General features: G+C 49.1%; 1 protein-coding gene across 8 annotated transcripts in view; it reads left to right on the top strand.

The window, feature by feature from the left end:
- Positions 1-18,628, top strand: part of SYT6 (synaptotagmin 6) — a 59,995-nt gene extending 41,367 nt beyond the window's left edge. For 2 of the 8 annotated variants that reach the window (XR_011494909.1, XR_011494911.1), the window contains exons 4-8: positions 5,151-5,271; positions 9,733-9,904; positions 11,141-11,291; positions 14,215-14,283; positions 15,871-17,440. Coding sequence is in view for 5 of the 8 variants with exons in the window: in XM_070487066.1 (XP_070343167.1) it covers positions 5,151-5,271; positions 9,733-9,904; positions 11,141-11,291; positions 15,871-15,942 (516 nt within the window). In the remaining 3 variants the exon portion in view is untranslated. Of the gene's footprint in view, positions 1-5,150; positions 5,272-9,732; positions 9,905-11,140; positions 11,292-14,214; positions 14,284-15,870 lie in introns of all 8 variants that reach the window. The other 6 variants (XM_070487064.1, XM_070487067.1, XR_011494910.1 and 3 more) reach the window with 5 other exon arrangements.
- The last annotated feature ends 2,936 nt before the right edge of the window (positions 18,629-21,564 follow it).

Genomic DNA, 21,564 nt, shown 5'->3' with positions numbered 1-21,564 from the left:
CTTCTTTACCCATTGGAGCCAAATTGGCTTCCACCCCGTCTCTCTTCCAGGCCCCTCTGCCCCAGGGTAACTTAACAGCACTTCCTGCCCAGTGCTTCAGAGATCCTTTTAGGTCTCCTGTGGCTTTCTTGAAAGTGTAGCGGATGTTTCTTTGCTGATGATGAGAGATTCAGACAAGCCACTTAATGATTAAGAGACTAGAAGTATTCTCTAAGAGATGAGGAAGCATCGTTCTTGCTTCGCTCAGCCTGGATTCCCAAGACAGACGCAGAGGCATTGACGCCACTCATTGCCTGTTTAGGAGAAAGAGGGCCAGGCCCAGAGAAGCCCAAAACACTTGGAGGCAGTGCGAGCGGAAGGAATCAGAGCATTTGGATTCAAGACAAAGTTGGTAGATTCCTTGAGGCCAGTTACGCCTCCTTGGGCCATCTCAACTGGTGATGGCTGATGGTAGATTTTCCAGTTTGGATCCTTGATGTTTATGGCTGGCAGGGACCTTAAGGCCAAAACATCTAGTTCAACTCCCTCATTTTACCAACTGAAGCCCAGAGATGTGAAATGATGTGCCCGAGGTCTCGCAGCTAGTTGGTGGCAGAAGGACTAATGCCCAAGTCGCCTGACTTGTGGTTCACTGCTCTTTCCTGGACAGCCCAGAGATAAGATTTTTTTCTGTGCCTGGGGCTATGTGAGTGCATCAAGGAGAGAGAAGTGCTTTAATGAGCTGTTGCAAATGGGCTGCTGGGAACCAGCAAGAGCAATGCTGTGCAACGGATGGGCCTTTAGGAATCTTACTGCCCAGATGCCAAGGCACCGCAGCCAGGGGAGAGTGCTACTATAATGGGCAGTGACATCAGGTAGCCAGGTTGCACTTAAGGACAGAATTCTCCAGGAGCCAACATCCTGGTTCCCCCTCCCTGGCAGCAGGCCCACCCCCTCCAAGCACTAGCTAAGACTTTTAGCTAGCTGCTACTGGGCTCGGATCCACCCTGTCAGCCCCTAGGTTAGCAGTCAAGAGGGCCAGGTTGGTTTCTGCTGCTTTCTAGACAGGAGTGACCTCTCCAGCACCGGGGAGCTCAATACTAGTCAGAGGCCCTAAGGCAGTGCCCCCTCCAACAGCAAGTGAAGATGAAAGCAATAATGTACTGGTTTTGTTCTGCAGCCCCTGGTCACCCCTGGTTTTATTAAAGCCAGACTCTCAAACATCCCACTGAGGATAAAGGCTGGCAAGGCACAGAGGATCTGAGGCTGAAGCCTCTTGAGAAATGGGGTGGTGCAGAGAGAGGGCCTCGCAAGGCCACCCATGGGGCCAGGCTGGGGTCTGCCTTTCCAGAGAGGGAGGTGGCTTCCAGGAGATGCTGACTCTCTCTTTGCTTAGTCCCTCTCTCTCTATTTACTCAAAAGTAACCTACTTATTTTCTTTTATCTAATCACCCAGTTCTCTGCTGCCTCTGTGTGCAGAGGAACAATATCCCCCTCAATCCATTGAGCCAAAAGCAGCCAACTTGCTGTCAGGCCTAGTGAGGCCCACTCACCCACAGCAGAAGGTCCTGGGACCGGGCTTCGGGCTCCCTGGCTCTTGTTTCCCCTCTGTCTCCAAGCCATGGTGGGATCTTGGCCCACTCCCTTCGCCTGTCTGGGCCCAACGACGGAAAGTGGAGTTCAGTGTTGGGTGCAGAATCAGGGTGGGAATAGGGGGTTCCATACCATGCTGTAGACTCAGCACCCTGCATGCTCCCCAGCTGCCACAGTCCTATCAAGAAAGGGCACCCCTGCAGAAAACAGAGGGGCCTGCTGCGTCAGGGCTCTCCCTGGAGGGAGCCATCCTTGAGAGCAGTTCACAGAGTCCCAGCTGATTCTCTTTACCCTGAGGTAGCCCCACATCCCCAGGCAAGTCTCCCAAGGCCATAAACAAATCAACTTGGACTCCCCTAGACAAGACAGACTTTGAAAGCTCCACTCTGCATCTGTAGGGTGGCAGTGGTGGAGAAACCATGACAGCAGCCTTTGTTCATTCCCTCTCAGAGGGGCCACAGGATCTTCCAGGTTCCTTCCCAGGACCCTGACTTGGTCATAACGTTGATATTAAGAACCACTTCTTTGAGGGTTCTTCCGGCTAAAATGTCACCATCCGTTTCTATGGGCATTTGTGTAGCTCCTCTTGCGCTATTGGGCACGTCCAAAGCACAAGTAGGTGTAAGGCAAGCCCCCGCCCCAAAGGGGCCTCCAGTCACCAGATGGTAGTGGGAGGCACAGCGGCAACAAGGGGGCCTTGGGAACACCTGTGAGCAGCTCAGGGGCAGGAAGGCTGCAGGGACATAGGGGAGAGATGCTCTCTGTGGGCTGGACCCTGGGCGAGGATCCCTGTGAGGGACGTGGCCCTGGGCCCTACAAGATACATGGAATTGTCCAAGAAAAGATAAGAGGAAGGGGCATTTTGGCAAAAGGGACCAAAGATATACCAGCCACATGGAGCAGAGGGTTGGCACAGAGGAACAGAGAGAAATAATCAGGTGAAAAGGTAACACAGGATCCAGCTGTTGAGGGTCCTGAGTGCAAGCTAGAAGATGGGCCGAACTAGGGGAGCCGCTGAGGGCGTTTGAGCAGCAGCACTGGTCTCTGAAGGTCTGGCCCTAGAGCGCTCACTGGTCATGCAACCTTGGGCGAGTTACGTGACTTCCTGAAACAGTCATTTTCTCCCATTTGCAGTGGGGATGATAAGAGCACCTACCTCGCAGGGCCATGGTAAGACTCGCTGAGATAATTTAGCTAAGGCCTTGGCACATGGTAAGTGTGCAACAGTGTTAGTTCTTATTGCTGTTATTGAGTCTGACAGGGTTTCTCTAACTTTGGGCAGGACCCAACCTTGCGGGGTTATATGGGAAATAAAGGGAGCTGGGGGCCTCCTTGTATCTCGGAGCCACTGTCAGAGATGGAGCACTCAGCCAGGCGCACTGCTGACCTGACTGCTGTCGCATGAGGGGACAGTCATGCTCCCTCAGCACTGTGTCGCAGGGCTGTTTCCTGGGTCTCCCTCCCTGAACTAGGGGACTAGAGAGACAGGAGATGCACCTGAGGAAGATGGGGATCCTTGTGCCTTCCTGTAGCTGGTCACACCACACTAGACCGTGTGCAATTGAAGGGGGACTGTACACTCTCCACAAAGCCCGGGGCCTCCAGCAGGTGCTCAGTAAATATGGACGGGCCAGCAAACGGAAGTTGTGGTCTAAGGTCTGGAGGAGCCAGGTTACCTTGAGATGCTCCCTAGGTGAGTGGAAGGACGCTGTTCTCCTAAGAGTCGGAGTCCAGCTGTGTCTTGTGCCGGATGTGTAAGCCTGGGCAGGGCTTTTAAAACTGAGTTTAAACACCGAGTTCTTCCTCTGTGAGTTGGAGGGAATAATGACAATAATCGCTGCCTCACAGAGCGGCTGTGAGCCTCGAAGGTGGAACCGCTGTTTGAGGAAGAGCTTCGTGGAGCACACCTCACGGGTTTGGTCTCAGCTCGCTGGCTCTGTGGAGCCCCAGGGCTCTGTGTGCTGGTGCGGATGGCTGCCTCCACAGGGTATCCAGCGCCAGCCCCAGCCAGACCCTCTGCTGAGGAGCTGGGAGGATTCACCTTCTGCTACTCCCAGGATTTGATTGGGGGTGTAAAAAAAAGAGTCTTGAGCTAGGGAAAGGGTGGGTGTCAGCGCCACCTAGAGGAGAGCATTGGGACCACATGCTCTGGGAGGGTGAGGGGGCCTTGGATCATTCTCTAGGTGGGGCCAAGTATCAGGCTCCCTAGGAGTCGCAGTCGAGGGTGGTTCTTTGTGAGGAGAAGGAACAAAAACCTTGGTGTCTCCCTTGACTGCTCTCTTCCTCGGAGGTAACCTCCTCAGAGGGTCTTCCCTGGCCAGCCTATCTAAAATTTCAACCACTACGGCCTCCGCAATGAGCATTTCATATCCCCTTCCCCTGCCTTACTTTGTTCTCCTGGATACTTTTTTCCTTGTCCTTTGCCCTAGTAAAATGTAAGCTCCGTGAAGGTGGGCTTTTTGTCTATTTTGTTCTTTCCTGTGTCTCCAGCACCCAGAGCAACACCTACCACAGGGCAGGTGCTCAACTAATATCTGTTGACTAACTAACTGACCGACTGAATGAATGAACAAATGGCCCCTTCTGAAATCAGAGCCACCCTAACCCCTGAGCTCCTCCTCCTCCACTCTGCATCTGGGAACCCTAAGGGAAGCCCCGAGCCAGCCTCAGCGCCTGAGGGGAGGTGGTACAGTGACAGCACCCTCTTCCTTCAGGTGGAGAGCAGGATGAGGATGCAGTCTGGGAGGTGCTGTTTAATTCAACAGACAGACGTGTTTACCATCCCTGGTGCTTTCCTGTTCCCTCTGGCTCAGAAACCTCCAGGGACTGGGACCCCTGGCTGTGATGCTCCTGGAGGCAGGAGAGGCGGCAGAGAGCGTGCTCTGTGCTGTGCCCATTTTTGAAGGATGACCACACTTAGGGAAAAAGGACAAAGTGGACCCAAGACCTGGCACGAACATGGGATGGCGAGTGTGCGTCGCCGTGGTCAGCAGCATGTCCTGAGCGGGATCACGGAGCCTTCTGCTCCCGTGCAAGGCCTGGAAGTGAGACTGCTAGGTGTGTTTCGGGAGAGGCAAGGAAGCTGCTGAGGCAGAGAGACTGATGCAGAACAACTGAGCTGAGGCCAGAAGCAGATCTGTTGTGAGAGGGGACACCTGATGGCCAGAGTGTGTCTTGTACAAGACACAGTCATGACCACAGGCCAGGTGGGGCGGGAGGCCCAGGGGACCAGCGACTGAGAAGGGTGAGCTGGAGGAGAGCAGGGCAGGGCCCCAAAGGGCTGCAGCCCAGGGGCTCACGGAGGCAGGTCAAGACCACAGCAGGAGGGCCAGGACCAGGACCAAAGACTGCTTGGAGCTGAGAGGGAATGCTGAAGGGGACAAATTCTGCTGAAGAGGCAATATTGTCATCACTGCCTTTTATATCCAGTTAGTCCCAGCATGGAGGCCAGACCATCAGGTCTTAAAGACAAGGCACTCTGCCTCAAAGAGAATTCTCCTGGGCCCTGGCGCTGCCCTGCAGCCGCTGCACAGGGAGCCGCAGGCCGCTCATCTGCCCTCTCGTCTGCTTCTTTGCAGGAAAGTGTGGATTTGGGAGAGATCATGTTCTCCCTCTGCTACCTGCCCACAGCAGGCCGGCTCACCCTCACGGTGATCAAGTGTCGGAACCTCAAGGCCATGGACATCACAGGCTATTCAGGTACCTCTCCACCCAAGCGGCCTGCCACGTGGCCTCCCAGCAGCCCAGACACTGGGGTTTGGAAAGGTGTACAGAGAGAAGGGGGAAGGATTGTCAGTGTTCTTGGAGTAGGAGCCCCAGCCCTGGAGGCAAACTGCCTGGATTCGGTTTCCAGTTCTGCCACTTCCTGGCGGTATAACGCTTTGGTTTCCTAATCTGAAGCAATGACTTACTCATGTTGCTTTGAGGATAAATGAGTTAATTCATGTAAATGCTTAGAATTGTGCCAGACACATAGTAAGCACTCAGTAGATATTAGCTGTTACTGTCATTCTTTCTCTTAGAGGAGGGAGAGATTAAGAAGTAAATATATAGGAGGGAAAAAAATGAAGGAAAATCTTTCAGTTTCTAGGAGGCCCCAGGACTTCCAAGGGTTCTGTGGAGTTTGAGCGTGTGTTTGTAGGTCCGCACGGCCCTGCGGCAGCCCTGCAGACAGAGGCCAAGGGGCAGAGTCCGTGAAAAGCGCGGTGCGTTTGTGTTGGAGTTTTTCTTGCAAGGCCCCCGCCTCAGCCCCAGCCCCGGGAGAGCTGCATGTGCAGCAGGGGAAATAAGTCCTATTCTAGTGACAAGGAAGCACTGGTTTGGGGGCCGCTGCAGAGGCTGCAGGCTGGACATGGTGTCCGAGGTTCAGTCCTCGTCTATGATTCCGCAAGTCGTTGTCAGAGAAGGTATTTGAGTTTTGATGTAACAGAGGAGTAGCTGGAGCCTCCTTCCCCCCCATTGCCTCAGATTAGCCTGAGAAGTGAAATGGGCTGAAGCCTCCCAACGAGCAAGTGCACAGGCCGCCCGGCCACACGCAGAGCAGCACGTGGGGAAAAGGCTCGGTTTCTTTCTCTAGACACCCGCCCAGGAGGCTCTTCCGATGGTTCAAATTACTGGTGTAAAACCCTCCAGAGGGACCTCTGAACTTGGAGGGGAATATATGGAAGATTTTTCCTTTCATTCATTAATTATTTCCTGGAAAACTCCTTAGTGTAATCACAGTTGCTCTAAAGAGGTGATGGTCCAGCTGAAAACATCTGACCCAGGCGCAACCTGGTGCAGTTGAAATATGGGGTATTAGACCTTGAAAAATGGGGTTTCAGGAGAAGGTGGTCGGGAAGCGCTGAAGTAACGTGTGTTTGTTGCAGTTCTGAATCCCTCGGAGCCCCTGCTCCCAGGCTCCGCTGTCTCTGCAGTGCTCATGACTTCCAGGCTGAAAGCCCCCCCAGAGAGCGCCCACCCTAATGCCTCTGCTCCCACTGCAGCTCCCCCGACACAGGGGGACGTGTGAAGAGCTTCAAGAACCTCTTCCGACCTGTGCAAAGTTCTCAGGCAGCCGCAAGTCGGCTTCCTCCAAAAATATAGCCAATGTAGATTTCATTGTAATATCAAAATAAGTGCATGCCAGGGACAGAAATTCACTGAGGACTCTCAAGGCTGCTGAGGGAAATAGGATTTTGCTGCCCAAGTCCCCACACTATCTTCTCTGGTGTAATTAAATTGATGTGCTGGAGAGAGAGCTTATGGCGAAGCTACTGAGGTAATCATCCAGGCCATTTCACTTCAGAGGGTTGGGGGTGAGAGATTTTTCTCTTGCTAGGTCCTAACCTCCCTCTCAAAATTGTTCCTTTGTTCTGCCTGGATTTGGAATCTGGTATTAAATCTCAGCTTGATTCTAAAAATTCAGGGGTCCTCCCTTTGTCAGGGATTTGTCTCTTTTGTTCACCGATGTAAGCCAGTGTCTGGAACAGTGCACGGAACACACTAAGAACTGAATTAACATGTGTTGAATGAATGAATTTATAGCATGAGGAACCTTGTCGGAGGGTGATGCAGTGGGGACGTGCATGCCAGAGGCCTGTCAAACTAGATCTTCTGTTTCTGAGGATGAATTTGAGGTTGCCTTCTGCCCAGACTGCTTTGATGTTGGACTAAACTAGGGAGTGAATGGAGCTTATTAATTGCCTCTTCTTGATTTATGTGACATTGACCTCTAAAACCAAGGATCTTCCTATTCTCCTTCATCTAAACCAGTCATGAATCAATTCTCTAAGCGTACCTACTGGAATGATGACAATAAAAGTAATACAGAATAATAAAAAGGATCAGTATGCGACAAAGGGGTGATGAGTGAATAAACTCACCCACCTCTGGCATATCTGGTCTGTACTGCTTTGAGTCTAATGGTTAAAAATGTGAACTTTGGAGTCAGACAGACCTAAGTTCAAATCTTACGCAAGTTTCTTAATCTCAATTTCCCTATCTATAAAATGGGGATGATGATAAATATTTTATTCGGTTGATGTGAAGTTTAAATGACATGATGTATATAAATCTCTTAGCACAGTGTCTGGCACATACCAGATGCTGAATTACGATGGCTCTTATGACGAGGAGCTGAAATACGCTGCTGGTCTTTGTGCCCCCTTCTTCAGCTGCGTGGAACGTCATAGGCTGTTAGAGAAGAAAGGATCTCAAAGGTCGTCTGGAGCCAGGATTCCACTACAAGCCACAAATTTTTGCCCTAGGGAACAGTCATCTCTCTGTTTAGCCTCTTCAATGCTGATGAGATTGTTGGTTCTTTCAAGGGAAACACAGCCTCTGAATTTTATAAATTGGATGTGCCTCATAGCAGTGAACAGAGCTGGGGAAGGAAGCTGAGAATCCCAGTCAGTCATAAGGCATTCATCTAGTGGTACCTGGCACAGGTGGCTCCGCCATATTTTTCTAAGCCTGGTGACATGGAAATTTGGTCTGCTGTGGGAGGGTGTGGAAATGGGCATCTAGGGATGAGGCAGCACATGAACAGCCTCAAGCCTGAAGACACTTTTCCAAACAATGTACACCCTTAAGGTGTTTAGAAGTTGCCACGTCACTGACAGGTCTTGGAGCTAGCTTTCCCACCTGTCTGCTTGGACCTGAACACTGTCCTGAGCATATCCATAAAGAATGGAGCCTGCAGAAAACAAAAAGCTGTCTCATAGCAGTTCTCAGAACCCCTCCTTCCTTTTTGTTGAGAATCTCCCTGAGACAGGGCCCTTTCAAATGGGTAGTCAGAGACCGCAGGGTGATTAAACACCTCATGGTGTCCCCAGTTCCTTCCTAAAGCCAAGTGTCCCCATGGTCAAGGCACAACTGCTGCTGTCACATTGGTTAGTCAGTGGCCATTTGGGTTTCTACAGAAATGCCTTTAAGGCTTGGAGTTCAGATCAGGTGTCACAGTTCTTTCTAGCTTCCCTATAGCTGTGTGCCTCATCTGTCCCCCGACCGATGCCCAGGGAGCGGGGGGCCTAGTGGGTGCTCGGGTGCCCTGGAGATAGAACCATAGGCCTGTGAATCAAGGAACCAGGAGCAGCTGCTTGGCCCAGACCTCCTGGCAGATTCACGTGAGCCCTGGCTTCTGGGCAAGAAAATGTCTCAGCACATCAGTGTCTCAAAAGCTGTTATTACCTATGAGTCGCCCTCTTGTTTCTTGAGCTGTGCAGCATAAATAACAATTATGATGGTGACCCAGACACCTGTGCTATGAGATACAATAGGTGTCACTTCACTTGGAAGAGTAGAAAATTTCAGGGTAGAAAGATGACCATGAAATACCCATTCAGAAAACTGAAGAAGAGACAAGGATGCGAGGCACATGGAGATTCAGTAAAAAGACATCTCCTTGTGGGATGGAAAGAATCCAAGATCCCACTGAGAAATGAAATGCCAGCCTGCTGCCCTGAATCTCAGGAGGCCACCTCGTTCACTCCCCCCGCCACAGCTCCCTCTCTTCCTCCACTTCCCAGAAGTGGGCAGGAAATGGCTTCCAGGGAAGCAGGGAGCGGGGCTACTACTCCCCTTCTTAATGCCAGCTGCAAATGAGCTTGTTGGGACAATGGGACCCATAATCCTTTTGTCAGGTGGGAAGGACATGAATAGCATTGTGATTGTGGCTGTTCATTTACTCTGACATGTTGCTACTCCTGAGGCGTCATTGAGTTCTATTTTTACCTCCCTTATCTTTTGGTTAATAATGCTGTCACAACTCCCCAGAGAAAAGGACTCCAAGTAGGTGAAAGAATTAGAGTGCCTTTGTTCAGCCTCACCACCCTCTGGAGCCAGCCGGCCATCATGGAACTGAGATTTAGGGCTGTGAACTGCATACTCACGGGCAAGTGTCTTGGCTGATTTGGGGCCAGCTTCTCCATTAGTGAAAGTCCATTAGTGCTCTCCCAAGAATCCTGAGGTCACTAAAGACTCTGTGTTTATTAAGCTTGGAGTGCCCTGAGAGACAGGTGTGCTACATAAATACAAAGTGGTTTAATTATTTTAACAACCCACTGATACCATCTGATGAGCAACAGTAGGTCTGGGACTTCCATCCTTCTGCTGCAAATGATGTTCGAGGACATCTGTTTAACATGTTCCTTTCCCTTCCCACCGCCCCCATTGGCGCAGACCCATATGTCAAAGTGTCCCTACTTTGTGATGGGCGGAGATTAAAGAAGAAGAAAACAACCATAAAGAAGAACACTCTCAATCCTGTCTACAATGAAGCCATCATCTTTGACATTCCCCCAGAGAACATGGATCAAGTCAGCTTGCTCATCTCGGTTATGGATTATGATAGGTAAGTGTGGGTCCCAGAGGGACGTGATTCCCTGCCTCTACCCCCACTCCAATGTAGCACAGGGCTCCTTGATCTTGAACTTGTGGTTCGTGGCTCAGGCACCCAGTGGCCTCAAATCTGGCTCCACCCAAGAAGAGTATGGAGTTTGAGGAAGAGCATGGATTCCCCTAAGCAGAAGCTCAAGCTTTGCTTCCCAACTGCCCCATTTCCATCAGGGCAGCTCCAGCCATCAGCTTCCTGAATTCACTCCTGACTATTCCTGTTCCTCTGTCTGGCTCTGAATCCTATCATCCGTCCTTTAAAATGCCTCTCTATCCTCTCCATCTCTGCCGCTGCTGCCACTTCTGCTCGGGAATGGCTATGCAGCCTCCTAGCTGACCCCTGCCGCCGTCACTCCCTACCTCAATCCAGCCAACATGCTAGAGGCAAACCTTCCTAAAAGATCACTTTCTTCGTGGACCTGCCCTTCTCAAGAACCATCAATGGCTCCTATTGTCCAGGCTCTTCCCCTGGACTCTCAAGCCCTTCCATAACCTGGACCCAGTGTATCCATCCAACTTGATTTTTCCTTCCTTGGATACATTTCTTCCTTCCTTCCTTGGATACATTTCTTCTCTCCCATTTATCCAAACCCTGCTCCTCCATCAAGGCTGGCTCAAAAATATTTTCCAACTACTTACCTACATGACTCCTCTCTCCAGTTGTCAGTTTAGCTGAAGAAGAAAGAAGCCATGCAGTAAAGCCTCAATCCAAGATTTTTAGCACAAGTTCTTGGTCATAGTAGGTGCTTGGTGAACATATTTGAGTGGTTACTGATGTTCTTGCTGAGTGAATAAATCACATCCCATCTGCTGGGGGTATGAAGACGTGGTACTCAGAGCAGGTTGATTTATTTCCAAATGCTCATGTCTCGAGGGAGAGAGTGGTGCACTAGCCGAGTCAAATAAGGGAAGAGACTTAAACTCTCCCAGTCCCCAAAGTCACACCATCTGCCCACCCTTTCCTGAGGTTCCAAACAACTTTATAACTTTTTGCTCATCCATTCTGTGTCCAATGTCCACCCAAGGAGGCTACGCAAAGTGTCACTGCTGCTGGCGCCCTGTGGCCCTGCCAAGCATCTATTTTCAGAGCTCAGCGTTCTGCATTAGCCCTGCCAGGCAGAGTCTCAGACCCTGGGGACTCCCTTTCTGAGAGCATGTCTGGTCACCACTGCCGGGCCCTTTGTTTCTCCCTCAGAGTGGGCCACAATGAGATCATTGGAGTCTGTCGTGTGGGGATCAGCGCTGAGGGCCTGGGCAGGGACCACTGGAACGAGATGCTGGCGTACCCACGGAAGCCCATTGCACACTGGCACTCCTTGGTGGAGGTAAAGAAATCCTTCAAAGAGGTGGGTGAGGTCGTGCTTGGCCCTTGGCATGTTTGCTGCATGGCAGCTCAGGCTGGAGAATGGCAGTCGGCTGCTGCAAGACCTCGCCTTCGTGGGTCCTTCCTGGGGGGTGTGGGGGCCACGTGCTTCTCCTCCAGTGTGTAACTCATTTTGAGTATCTCATACCCCAATCCATGTCCTAGAAAGCCAGGTGATGATTCACTCATCTTAACAGGCTTCAAGCCCAGTACGTCTAGAGAATTGGATAAAACTGGGAAATCTACTAATGAAAAAAATACAGCTTTAACCTTTACACCGCATAGCCCCTCAGCTTAAAAACAGTGTAATCCCCTCCCCGCACTCTGCAACACAGAAAAGGTGTGGGCTGCAAACCCGGAGGACCTGCCGGCTCCTTCCCTTCTCAGGGCAGACAAGCCCGTTTCCACCTGTTTCCAGCAGTGTGAGGGGTCTCAAGAGAGACTGAGAGCTGAGGGGATTGGATTTGTGCAATCCTGTGGGAGACAGAGGCTCCGGGGAGCCAACCTGGTGGATATACCTCCCCAAGCAGGCGTGTGCTTTGTGAAGCCCCTGCCCTGCGGTCCTTGAGGCCAGCACAGAGGAGTAAGGCAAAGACACAAAGTTCCTGCCCATCTGAAACCTCATGTTTGTCTCGTGGTGGCCTTGATTTGACCACAGCTGTGGAGCTTTTATGAAGGACGCTAGTTCCTTAACTCTGCGCTCCTCTCCCCCAGGGGAGCCTCTGCCCCCTCTTTTCCAGAAGGCCCTCTCTGCAGGGCTTCAAGGAGGTATGACCAGCCTCTACCGACACAGGAGGCAGCTACTGAGCAGAACGGCAGCTGACCTGAAGACAACATCTGGCGCCTCGCTGAATGCAGGGGTGATTCAACCCAGGGCGGGTGCCGTTGCCCCCTCCTGTTTTTTAAATCCTTTGGAGATATTTAAGAATAGAACATATAAGTGAAAATGTTCAGAATGGTTTAGGGGCAGGGGCTTGGAAGGGGAGCTGAGAGGCTTCTGATGGGCTGTGCCGCCTCAGGCAACTCACTGCTCCACTCTGGTCTTCAGTTTCCTGGTTGGTAAAATGAGGGGGTAGGCTCCTCCCAGGTCTGCTTTTCTGGAAACTCTGACCCTAAATGATGGACAATGGGGCCAATGAGCCTGCATCTTGTATCACCTTTCTAATCTTGGAGCTGCAATAGCCCGTCGCTGTTACCGGGCTGGGTCTGTCCTCGAAAACTGGAAGCAACAGACCAGCCTAGGCTGGAGTTGGGGGTGGGGTGCAGAGTAGCACAGAGGTGCTGGGACTCAGCCCCAGAATCCCTCTCCATGATGAATACAACCTAATTAAGCCAAATAATTGATTTCAAGTCCTATTTCTGTGAGAACTCCAACTCACTACTCCAGACTACAAAAGAAAGAAAGAAAAAGTAGAATCAAGCCCTTGAAAATGAATATTTGATGAGACACTAAAGGGAAAGTAACAGTATATGGAAAACGAAGAGAGAATAAATTGATTCCTATCCTTTGGGTTTACTTTTTTCTTGACCTCGTGCACCAAGCTCCCGAGACCGTCCCCTCCCCCACACGCCACCCTACCGTTTTCTGCTCAGCGGATCATTTCTTTGTACAAAGAAGCTGAAAATGACATTCATCTTGGCCACTTAGGATTTCATCAGTAGAAATTTGTAAAAATTTGTACCTACACTTTTAGCACCCACAGTTTAAGGACTTTTATAAAAATGCCTCTGAGACCCCTCCAGGCTGATATTAAGCAAGCCCTCGTTGTGTTCATGGGAGGCACTGGGCTTGGACAGTTGTCATCTCAGTCATCCTTGGAGCTCACAGCCTGCCTTCTTTCTGGTCCTGTTTTGGACATGGAGCAAGCGTTTGCTCCTGGAACTTGCTTCTCCCGTGTGTACAATACGTAAGGAAATCTCCTTCTCCTGCTCCCGGGAAGATAAATGGCATCGCATCTGTGAAGCACTCTGCATTTATATTGCACCTTTCTTAGAGGAGTTTTAAGTGCTGTGATCATTTCTTTTTTATTAGTGAGAACAGAGGGCACCATACTTGCTCACTTATTTGAGGTTTTAAAATAAAGTTGAGGGGAACAAATTAACCGAAAAGGTATTTTTCCCTGCTGGGATTTTTTCATGAATAAAAATTGATTAAGCCATAGCAAGTGTCCTTCCCTGGCCGTGGCTGCGGCCCCCTTCCCTGTCAGCACTCCCGCCCAGGGCTGCCTGTCATCACTGTCGCCACACACAGAGCCCAGGTTCACCAGCCACCTTCTCCAAGGCGTTTTATGTTGAAGGGCCAAGTTCAGATCATCTGCCAGAGGTTTTAGATCTCTGTTGGAATGTGACCCATTTCAGAACAATAAAAGATCTTACTGGAACGCAGCCACCCTGGAACAATCATCTTCCTGTGTGCTGGGGACCAGTTCTCTACTATTTCAGAGCCACCAGGATAGGCTTCCTGGAATCATTCACCTTCCCATTGTCCAGGAACCCTGTCTCCTCCCTTTGTTTGTCTTCATAGGAAAAATCAGGGGCTAGCAGAGCAGCCAGTGTGCCTTCTTCACTTGTCCTGGATAAACAATTATGCTCTGTGTGACTTGTCTTTGGGCAATTATATAAAGAAAAAATCGTACTCCGTGTAGCCATTTTGTTTTTTCTCCTCTGAACAGGCCCATCAATCAGATTAAGTGGCTTGCTTACCCAGGGGAGAAGCCAGTAATTACAATGTACCTTTTACCAACATTAAAGGTTATAACAGAAAAAGTAGAACTTCTAAAATAAAAGTCTGTTAAATGGAAGCGTTATTAATCGTCTTATGTCACCTTCTGGTTAAGAAACACTTGAGTCAGAAGTCACCATGGGCTCAACACCCAGGCATTTATTTATCTACAATATTTCACCAGGGAAACCCTCGGTTGTGATTTCATTCACGTGGATGCTGCAAGCAGAGAGACTGCCACCTGGAGTTAGGAGTAAGTACCTGGTGTGGACCCAAAGAGGTTAGGTTTCATATTACATTTGTGTCTCCTTTTTCCCCTCGTGTGGCCAGAGACTAAGATGGCAGCAGGATGGAGTGGAAGGAGCACTGAGTTGGGAGTAAGAGACCTGGTTTTGGATCCCAGCTGTGCCCCTAGCCAACTGTGTTAACTTCTCTGTGTCTTTCTTATCTGCAAGAACAAGAGAGTTGGACTGGATGTTTTCCCAGGCCTGCCTCCAGCTCTGGCATGCTAAGATTGCTCAGGTCTAAGTCCCACAATAGGTCATCAATACCTGAATGTCCAGCCTTTGGTTAGTTGTCAAGATCTGCAGGTTGGCCTTACAGGGAGTACTAAGGGGCCATGAAGAACTGAGCCTGACGGAGGATGTCAGAGGCTTTCCTTTGGACTAGGAGCATGAAGGTGTTCAGTAGGTCTGGTTTCCCATTTATTCCATAGGCAAATGGTCTGTTCCTTAGGTGGCTTGGCTCTGCCTAGGAATGGCTGTGTTGAGGGGGAACTGTGTCCTTCCCCATCCCACCCCCACACATGCACAAATGCATAGTGCAGCTTCTCCTCGGCCCCATCACGCCACAGCCCCATCAGTCCCCTGAAGATCCTGAGAAGCAGAGGGGCTGCACTTCAGGTTCAGAAAGATCATCTTGACCCCTCTGTAAAATCTCTCTGGAGTGTTGTTCTGTGGGCACCTAGGAGAGTATTGGGTCTCCTCAGCTCACAAAAAGGATTGAACGAGTGTTGGACCCAGACTCACTTTGAAGTCCTACAGCTCCAGCCAGGGCAAGAATATTCACAGGGTCAGATCTTTGCCCAGCAAACATTGCTCTAGCTATGACTGGCTGTTCAATTTAAAGAAGGGTTGAACGGCTCAAGCGTGGGTCCATGCATCCTCAGCCCTCTCCTCACTCCATTGTGCCTCATTACATCACCCACCTCCACAGAGGGGTTAGAGCTGGGTTGAGAGGAGGCAACCTGTGAGAGGAGAGCGCTGAGGAGAACGAAGATGGAGGTGCCCAAAGGAAGTGGTGGCTGCCTCCGAGCACCTCCTACCTCTTCACAGTCGGGTGTGAATGCCCATAGGAAGCATTAAGACTGAAGAAAAGAGCCCAAAGCTAAAGCAATATCAGGTTTTAGCTGTACTAACAGCTCCTAGACAAATTGCTAATAATTCACGATTGTGGGTTCTTGGCAGTAAGGGCATACTCTGCAGACTGCCTCTTTCGCTGCTAACATAATCCGATTTCTGCTATGAAAAATGGCTGAAGCGCTCAGAAATGGTCCAGTCATAGCACCTCATTAAAACACAGACATGCACGCACAGACATACACACACAGTCCACACAGTGAAGAAAGCTTTAATTATCTCTGCCATAGGTCTTTTTTAAAAATCGGGTATTCCAAACTAGAAGCTGTAAAGCTGTTTTCCTTCTGTTTTTGCATGGCTGACAGCAAAATTCAAGAAAGCTTACGAAAAGCCGGGAAAGGTGAATTCAGTGCATGGGCCAGATAAGTTTTGGAAGTGAATTCCCTCGGCAATCAATAACCGGCTTTTTCTCCCCTCCGCAGTGGCAGGGCCGAGCTGCCAGCTTCGACAGCGAGAGCTCCTGCCCGTCTCCGAAACCACCTCCAACACCGTGAGCTGCGCGGCCCAGCGGCACGAACAGGACTCAGCAATGTTCTTTCTGCACTTGTTCAACCGTCTAAACTCAGTGTTGTGTGGTAGCAGCCACAGCGGGTCCCTCACTCCAGAGTCTTAACTGCTCCTGTGTAGGGCAAGGCCGAGACAACTTGTCATGTGGTCAGATCTGTCTTAGTCTTGTCTGTCTCCCAAGGTGATGTTTTTTGTGGTTTTCACTTTTTATGGATCTGCTGTCAAGAAACGAAGGGAAAAAAAGTAGGGAAAAAAAACAAGAGTAGAGAGCCCAGGAGTTGGTTCTATAAAAGACAGTGTAAAATAGTCGTCTTTTGGGGGGAGGTGGTTTGAGTTTCTGAAATTTTGTCTCCACCAAGCTCCATAACCCTGGAGAAGAAGGAAGTGGGATGGAGCCGTGGCTGCGTCCTCAGCGGCCCACAGGAACGGTGCACATTGGTCAAAAAGCCTTTACAAGACTGATTATGATGCTTTGAAGCTCTTCGCGGATAGGACACACGCTGAGATGGACTTCCTATCCCGTGTTGACATCCCGAGCGCCCTGCAGTGTCTGTGACACTTCCGCTGGTCGTTCGGGGCTCCTCACTCCCCTTTCTCACTGGCTTTCTTCATGAATTGAAAATGTCTTGATTCCTCATGGGAACTTAGTCACTTTCTTTAGGAATGATTCTGCTGAAACTAAACAGGCCACGTTTTCTGGCACACCACAGTTAATGCCCACATTTGTTTGAAAATGGAATCTTTGTTCTCGAAAATAATCTTCATTGTAAAGAAAAGGAAGCCCATATGTTCCAGAATGATTTTTGCATTATACATAGCTTCATAATTCCATGAAATATCAAGCAGCTGTTTAAAATGCCTAAACAGATCAAAGAAAAGCCTAGATAAATTTTTTTTTTCTGAATGGGGAGTTTTCAAATCCAAGTAATAGTCGGAGTCCATCTTTCTACGAAGAGCATCTTCTTGATTGCAACCAAGTCAGCTTAATCCTATTTCAGCCCCCTTGACTCTGGGACAAGATTCATCTTACACTTTAGTTCTATAAATTACTAAGTACTGTAGTGTTCGTTTGTTTCAGTGGTAGTGAAGAGTTTTTTTGCTTTAGATCTCTACCTTAGGCCCAATTCAGTTTAGGAAAAAAAACATGTTTAAACTATTCTGTATTGTAATAGTACATTTCTGTTCAGTTACTAGCGGCCTCCCCACCAACCCCCTATACCTAGGTTGATTTGCTCAGATGGGTCTGTATTGCCCTGGTAAATGTGTGGAGGTGAACTTCCACTTCAACTTGTGACTTACACAATGTCAATTTCCAGAGCTGTGTGTGTGACTTGCGAGAGGTAAGTCTGCTGAAGAACCCTTCTTTCAACAATGGAAGGTCAAAAACATAAAAGCTATTCACACACCTCGTGTCTTATTCTTTGTATATGTCACATGCTTTAGGAGCAGCAACTCAATAAAGTAACCCTCATTTTAAGCCAAGTTATCAGGTTTCTCTGCTGATATAACTTTGGGTAGTATCTCCTTGTCCTAAAAATGACCAGATGGGGCATGAGGTAACAGGATATTGGGACAAAAGAAGTTTTCATCTTGGAAAAGTAAATGTAGATAAACGCAAACTCTACCCTATACTGGGCCTCAGGCTAGGGGCTAATGTAGTTTTCTCCCCAAGTGTCTTGTGATTGAAAGGCCTTCTAAGTCAGGCAGTCCTGCAGCTGGGGATTCTCTCTAGAGTAAGAAAAATCCCAAGGTCACGACAAGACTTCTGGCCGACTGTGAACTTCATTCTGTCTCTTGATTCTAGATTGATCCATCTAGATGGCCATTTCACTCCTTGGGCAGATACTGCGGGTCCTGCAACGATGAAGGCGACAATTGAGTTTCCTGGGTCATAAGGAGCCCAGAAATTAGTGTAAGGGGGTCCTTCCAGAAGTGAGCTCAAAATGCATGTCCAGCTGTCATCTTTAAACCTGTAGGCAGAGGAGGATGACCACTCTAAACTTTTGGAGAAGGGAATGTGATTGGTGTGAATGATGGAAGTTATTGCTCTCAGACTTTCCTCTTGTGTCCAAGTACCTATCTCTCATAGGAACCTCCCACTAGCTTCGGAAAATCATTTCCTGAGCAGATTATGGTCAGACCCGACACCACCGTAACAACTGCTATCACTCCTCCTCCAGCAATCTCGGTAAATTTCTGCAGGTTCAGGAGCCCACCCCCAGCATTCTCAGAGGAGACTAGTCCTCAACCTGAAGCATGAATGAAACCCAAATGTCTGCCAACTTCATTATCTAGCCCAATATCTCTCCCCTACAGATGAGAATAAAAGGAATTACAAGTTTCAGAATAAAATGAAATACAAGGTTGATTCATTTGTTAGCTTCCCCCGCCATGAGAAACCTCTTCAGTTGCTGTTGTGAGCTTTGCCGAGGTCACGATAACCAGGGCCTTTTGCACATAGATTTTCTTTTTTTTTTTTTTAATGCAATTCCCTTCTCCTTTATTTAGCAGTGTTTCTGAAAGATGCTTCTCCCCTCCCCACCTCTCACATACTCAGGATGTTAATTAATTGCATCGTCATTTAAAAAATTATGTTGTTAATTTCTGCTTCGTGTCTTCCGCCCCCTGTCACAGACTGGCGTTTTTATTCAATTAAATCTCTGTCTCTTGCCCATTTCTTTTGGCGTTGTATATTCCTGAGGTTTCGCAGTTAGCACACACACAGGACACTGCAAAGCTTCTATTTGTAATCTTTGTTTCATATAGATGACCACTTCCCTTCAATCAGAGGCACTTGTTGGTTTTTTATTCTGCCCAAGGAATACCTGCATACCCTCTAAGGCTGCGCCTCACCTGTATTTTGTCAGGCTTCTTGCTCACAGAGCAGTTGGTGCACAGGGCTTGGCTGTGTTCAACAAGCAGCCCCTCCAGATGCCAAAGCTTCTCTAGGGAAGCAGGTCACATGCTCCGATCTGGAAAGTGTGATGCTTTCGCCCACCAGGAGAGGAATCCTGCTAACTCTTGTAAAACACATTTTGGCCGAGAGATGAGAAGATCCCATTGCAGACTCGAAAACTTAAAAAGAACATTCTAACTTAATAGAATACCCTCTCTGCTCACCCCCAGGTTTAATTAATTTCAAAGGCAGCCCATAGAGAGGAGAGTGGAAGGCGGCATCCATTCTTGCACATCTGCATCTAAATTGCTGGACTCCACAGTGAGACACGACTGAGGGAGCTGAACTGCTGAGAAATGCACTCTGCTGCCTAAAGATGCAGCTTCTGCTTGCTTCTGTCTTCCCATTAGGTCCCCCATCAGCCAGCAGGATTCGGTGATATGCTCATTGTATCTCGAGCTGATCAACCAATGGGGTAAATGTGTCTGGCTGGCTAGGCTGGGGTATGCAGCAATAACAACCTTCAGATTTCAGTGGCTGAAAACAACAAAGGTTTATTCCTTATTCATGCTAGGTGTCCATCACAGGTCAGAAAGGGGGAGCTGCTCATGGACTTATTCAGGGGGACTCGAGATGGCAGAGCAGCCAATATCTCAAATGTTGCCACTTGCCATGCCCGAGGGAAAAGAGCACTCAGAAAGGTCGCATACTGGCCCTAGTGCTCTGGCCTGAAAGGAATACATGTTACTTTCTTTCACAGTTCATTGCCCAGAACTACTCATGTGGCCTCCAAAACATAGGGGTTCAGGTGCCCATGGGAAGAAGAACTGGAAATACTTGGTTAGCAGCACTTGGGAAGAACACAGCAACTTAGCAGACCTGTGGAGGGTGACAGATACTGAATGGCTAATTCAGAGAAACTAATAAGGGGAAACTGTGTTCTACTTATTGTTGAATGAAATCAATGACTATCTATTGAGCCACACAACTATGTATGGGGCCATCCAACTGTGCTAGCCTCAGACTTGAATCTTGCCCACAAAAAGCTTTTAGTCTAGTGAGTTGGCAGCATAAGTAACTATAGTCCAAGGTAGAAAGTAGTAAGTGCAGGAACCGAGGTGAAATAAAAGACTACAGAAATCCAAGAAAGAATATGCCAGCTCAGCAAAATGAGTGACAGCCTCAAAAAAGAAGGGGCATCTGAGCTAGACCTTTTAAGGTTGGGAAGGACCTGGGGATATGGAAGTTGTGAGGAGGAGGCATATTCCAGGCTGAGTGGTCCAGACAGCTGAAGGGCCAGAGCAGAGGAATTCCCAGGGCTGCCAAACACCCTGAATTCAGGGAGACAATGAACCTGTGAGCCCAGTAGCCACCCTGCTTGTTTGGTCGGCACAGGCAGAGTGCTGGACTTCTGCCTGAAGAGCCCTCCTTTCCCCTGCCCTGAGCCCCACACCACCAGGCTACAGACCTGGCCCTGCCTAGTCCTTGCAGTGGCCTCCCCTGGGAACTCGACCCACTGCTCCTCCTCCCTCCATTGCTACCTTGGCTTCTGCTCCCAAATGGGCTGATCACCTGGAACTGCAAGACTTGCCTGATTCTGAGAATCAGTCTAGCCGCCACACTTCATCTGCTTACCCAGCCCCACCCTCTTGGGCTTTTTCTCAGCCAGAGCCACTTGAGACTTCATGATTTGTGCTGTGTCCCGCTCTTCTTTGAGATGAGCCCTATCGGGATGTCTGACTCCCTGGTACAAGGAAAGGACTGGCCTCTCCCTGGCTCTCCTCTTGCTAGTTCATAGCTACAAGCCCAGTAAGGCTGTGGCAAACCCACAAGGAGAAACTGGAGGCGAAGAGACCAGCAGGCAGTCACAGTAGTTAACCCAAGAGGGGACGAAGGGCTGGGCTAGGTATGGGCCGTGCAGGGGGAAACAAGGGTGCCTGTGCAAGATGTGCTTGTCACAGACAGAAAATGCAACAGGGCTGACAGCTGAGCAGATCTGGACGACAGGGAGAGAGGAGAGAGACTGAAAAGTGTTATATGTTTTTACACTTGAGGCACCAGAAAAATGATGGTGCCTTCCATAGAAAGCAGAAACTCAGCCGAACAAGGAAAAAAATGTGTCTAGTTTGGGCCAAACTGAGTCTGAGATGCTGAAGGGATGTCTAGCAGACAGCTGCAGTTCAAGATGCAGCCCGGCAGAGAGGTCAGGCGTGAGATGTTAATTTATAGAAGGCTTACACACCGAAATGAGATGTGAAGACAGGAGGCTGACACTGCCACTCGGGTATAAGTAGACAAGGAGAGTCTCAAAGAGAGGTTCTTTGGAACCATCAACATCTAGAGGTCAAGGGAAAAGAAAGTGATGTGAATAATAATGGAGGTGTGCTCAAGCGAAACTGATCGATGAAAACACTGATGAACAAAAACAGATCAATCAAGGGCTTCATAAAATGATTCTTCATAAATTAATCCAAAGTGCTTAAACGTAACTTGATTCACAAGTCTATTTTCACCCACGTTTGCAGGGCCCACCTCTTTTTTTCTCAATCAGCTGTGTTCTTGCCTTTTTAAAAAACTGTGGTAAGATATACATATCATAAAATTTACTGTTTTAACCATTTTTAAGTGTACAGTTGAATGGATTTAAACATATTCACATTGCTGTGCAATCACCACCACCATCCATCCATGGAACTTTTTTCATCTTGCAAAA

Source organism: Equus asinus, chromosome 16 (genome assembly GCF_041296235.1).
Source record: "Equus asinus isolate D_3611 breed Donkey chromosome 16, EquAss-T2T_v2, whole genome shotgun sequence".
In the NCBI taxonomy this organism is placed as follows: Eukaryota; Metazoa; Chordata; class Mammalia; order Perissodactyla; family Equidae; genus Equus; species Equus asinus.
The sequence above is the reverse complement of the archived record's forward strand: the minus strand, read 5'-3'. Positions and strand labels throughout refer to the sequence as shown.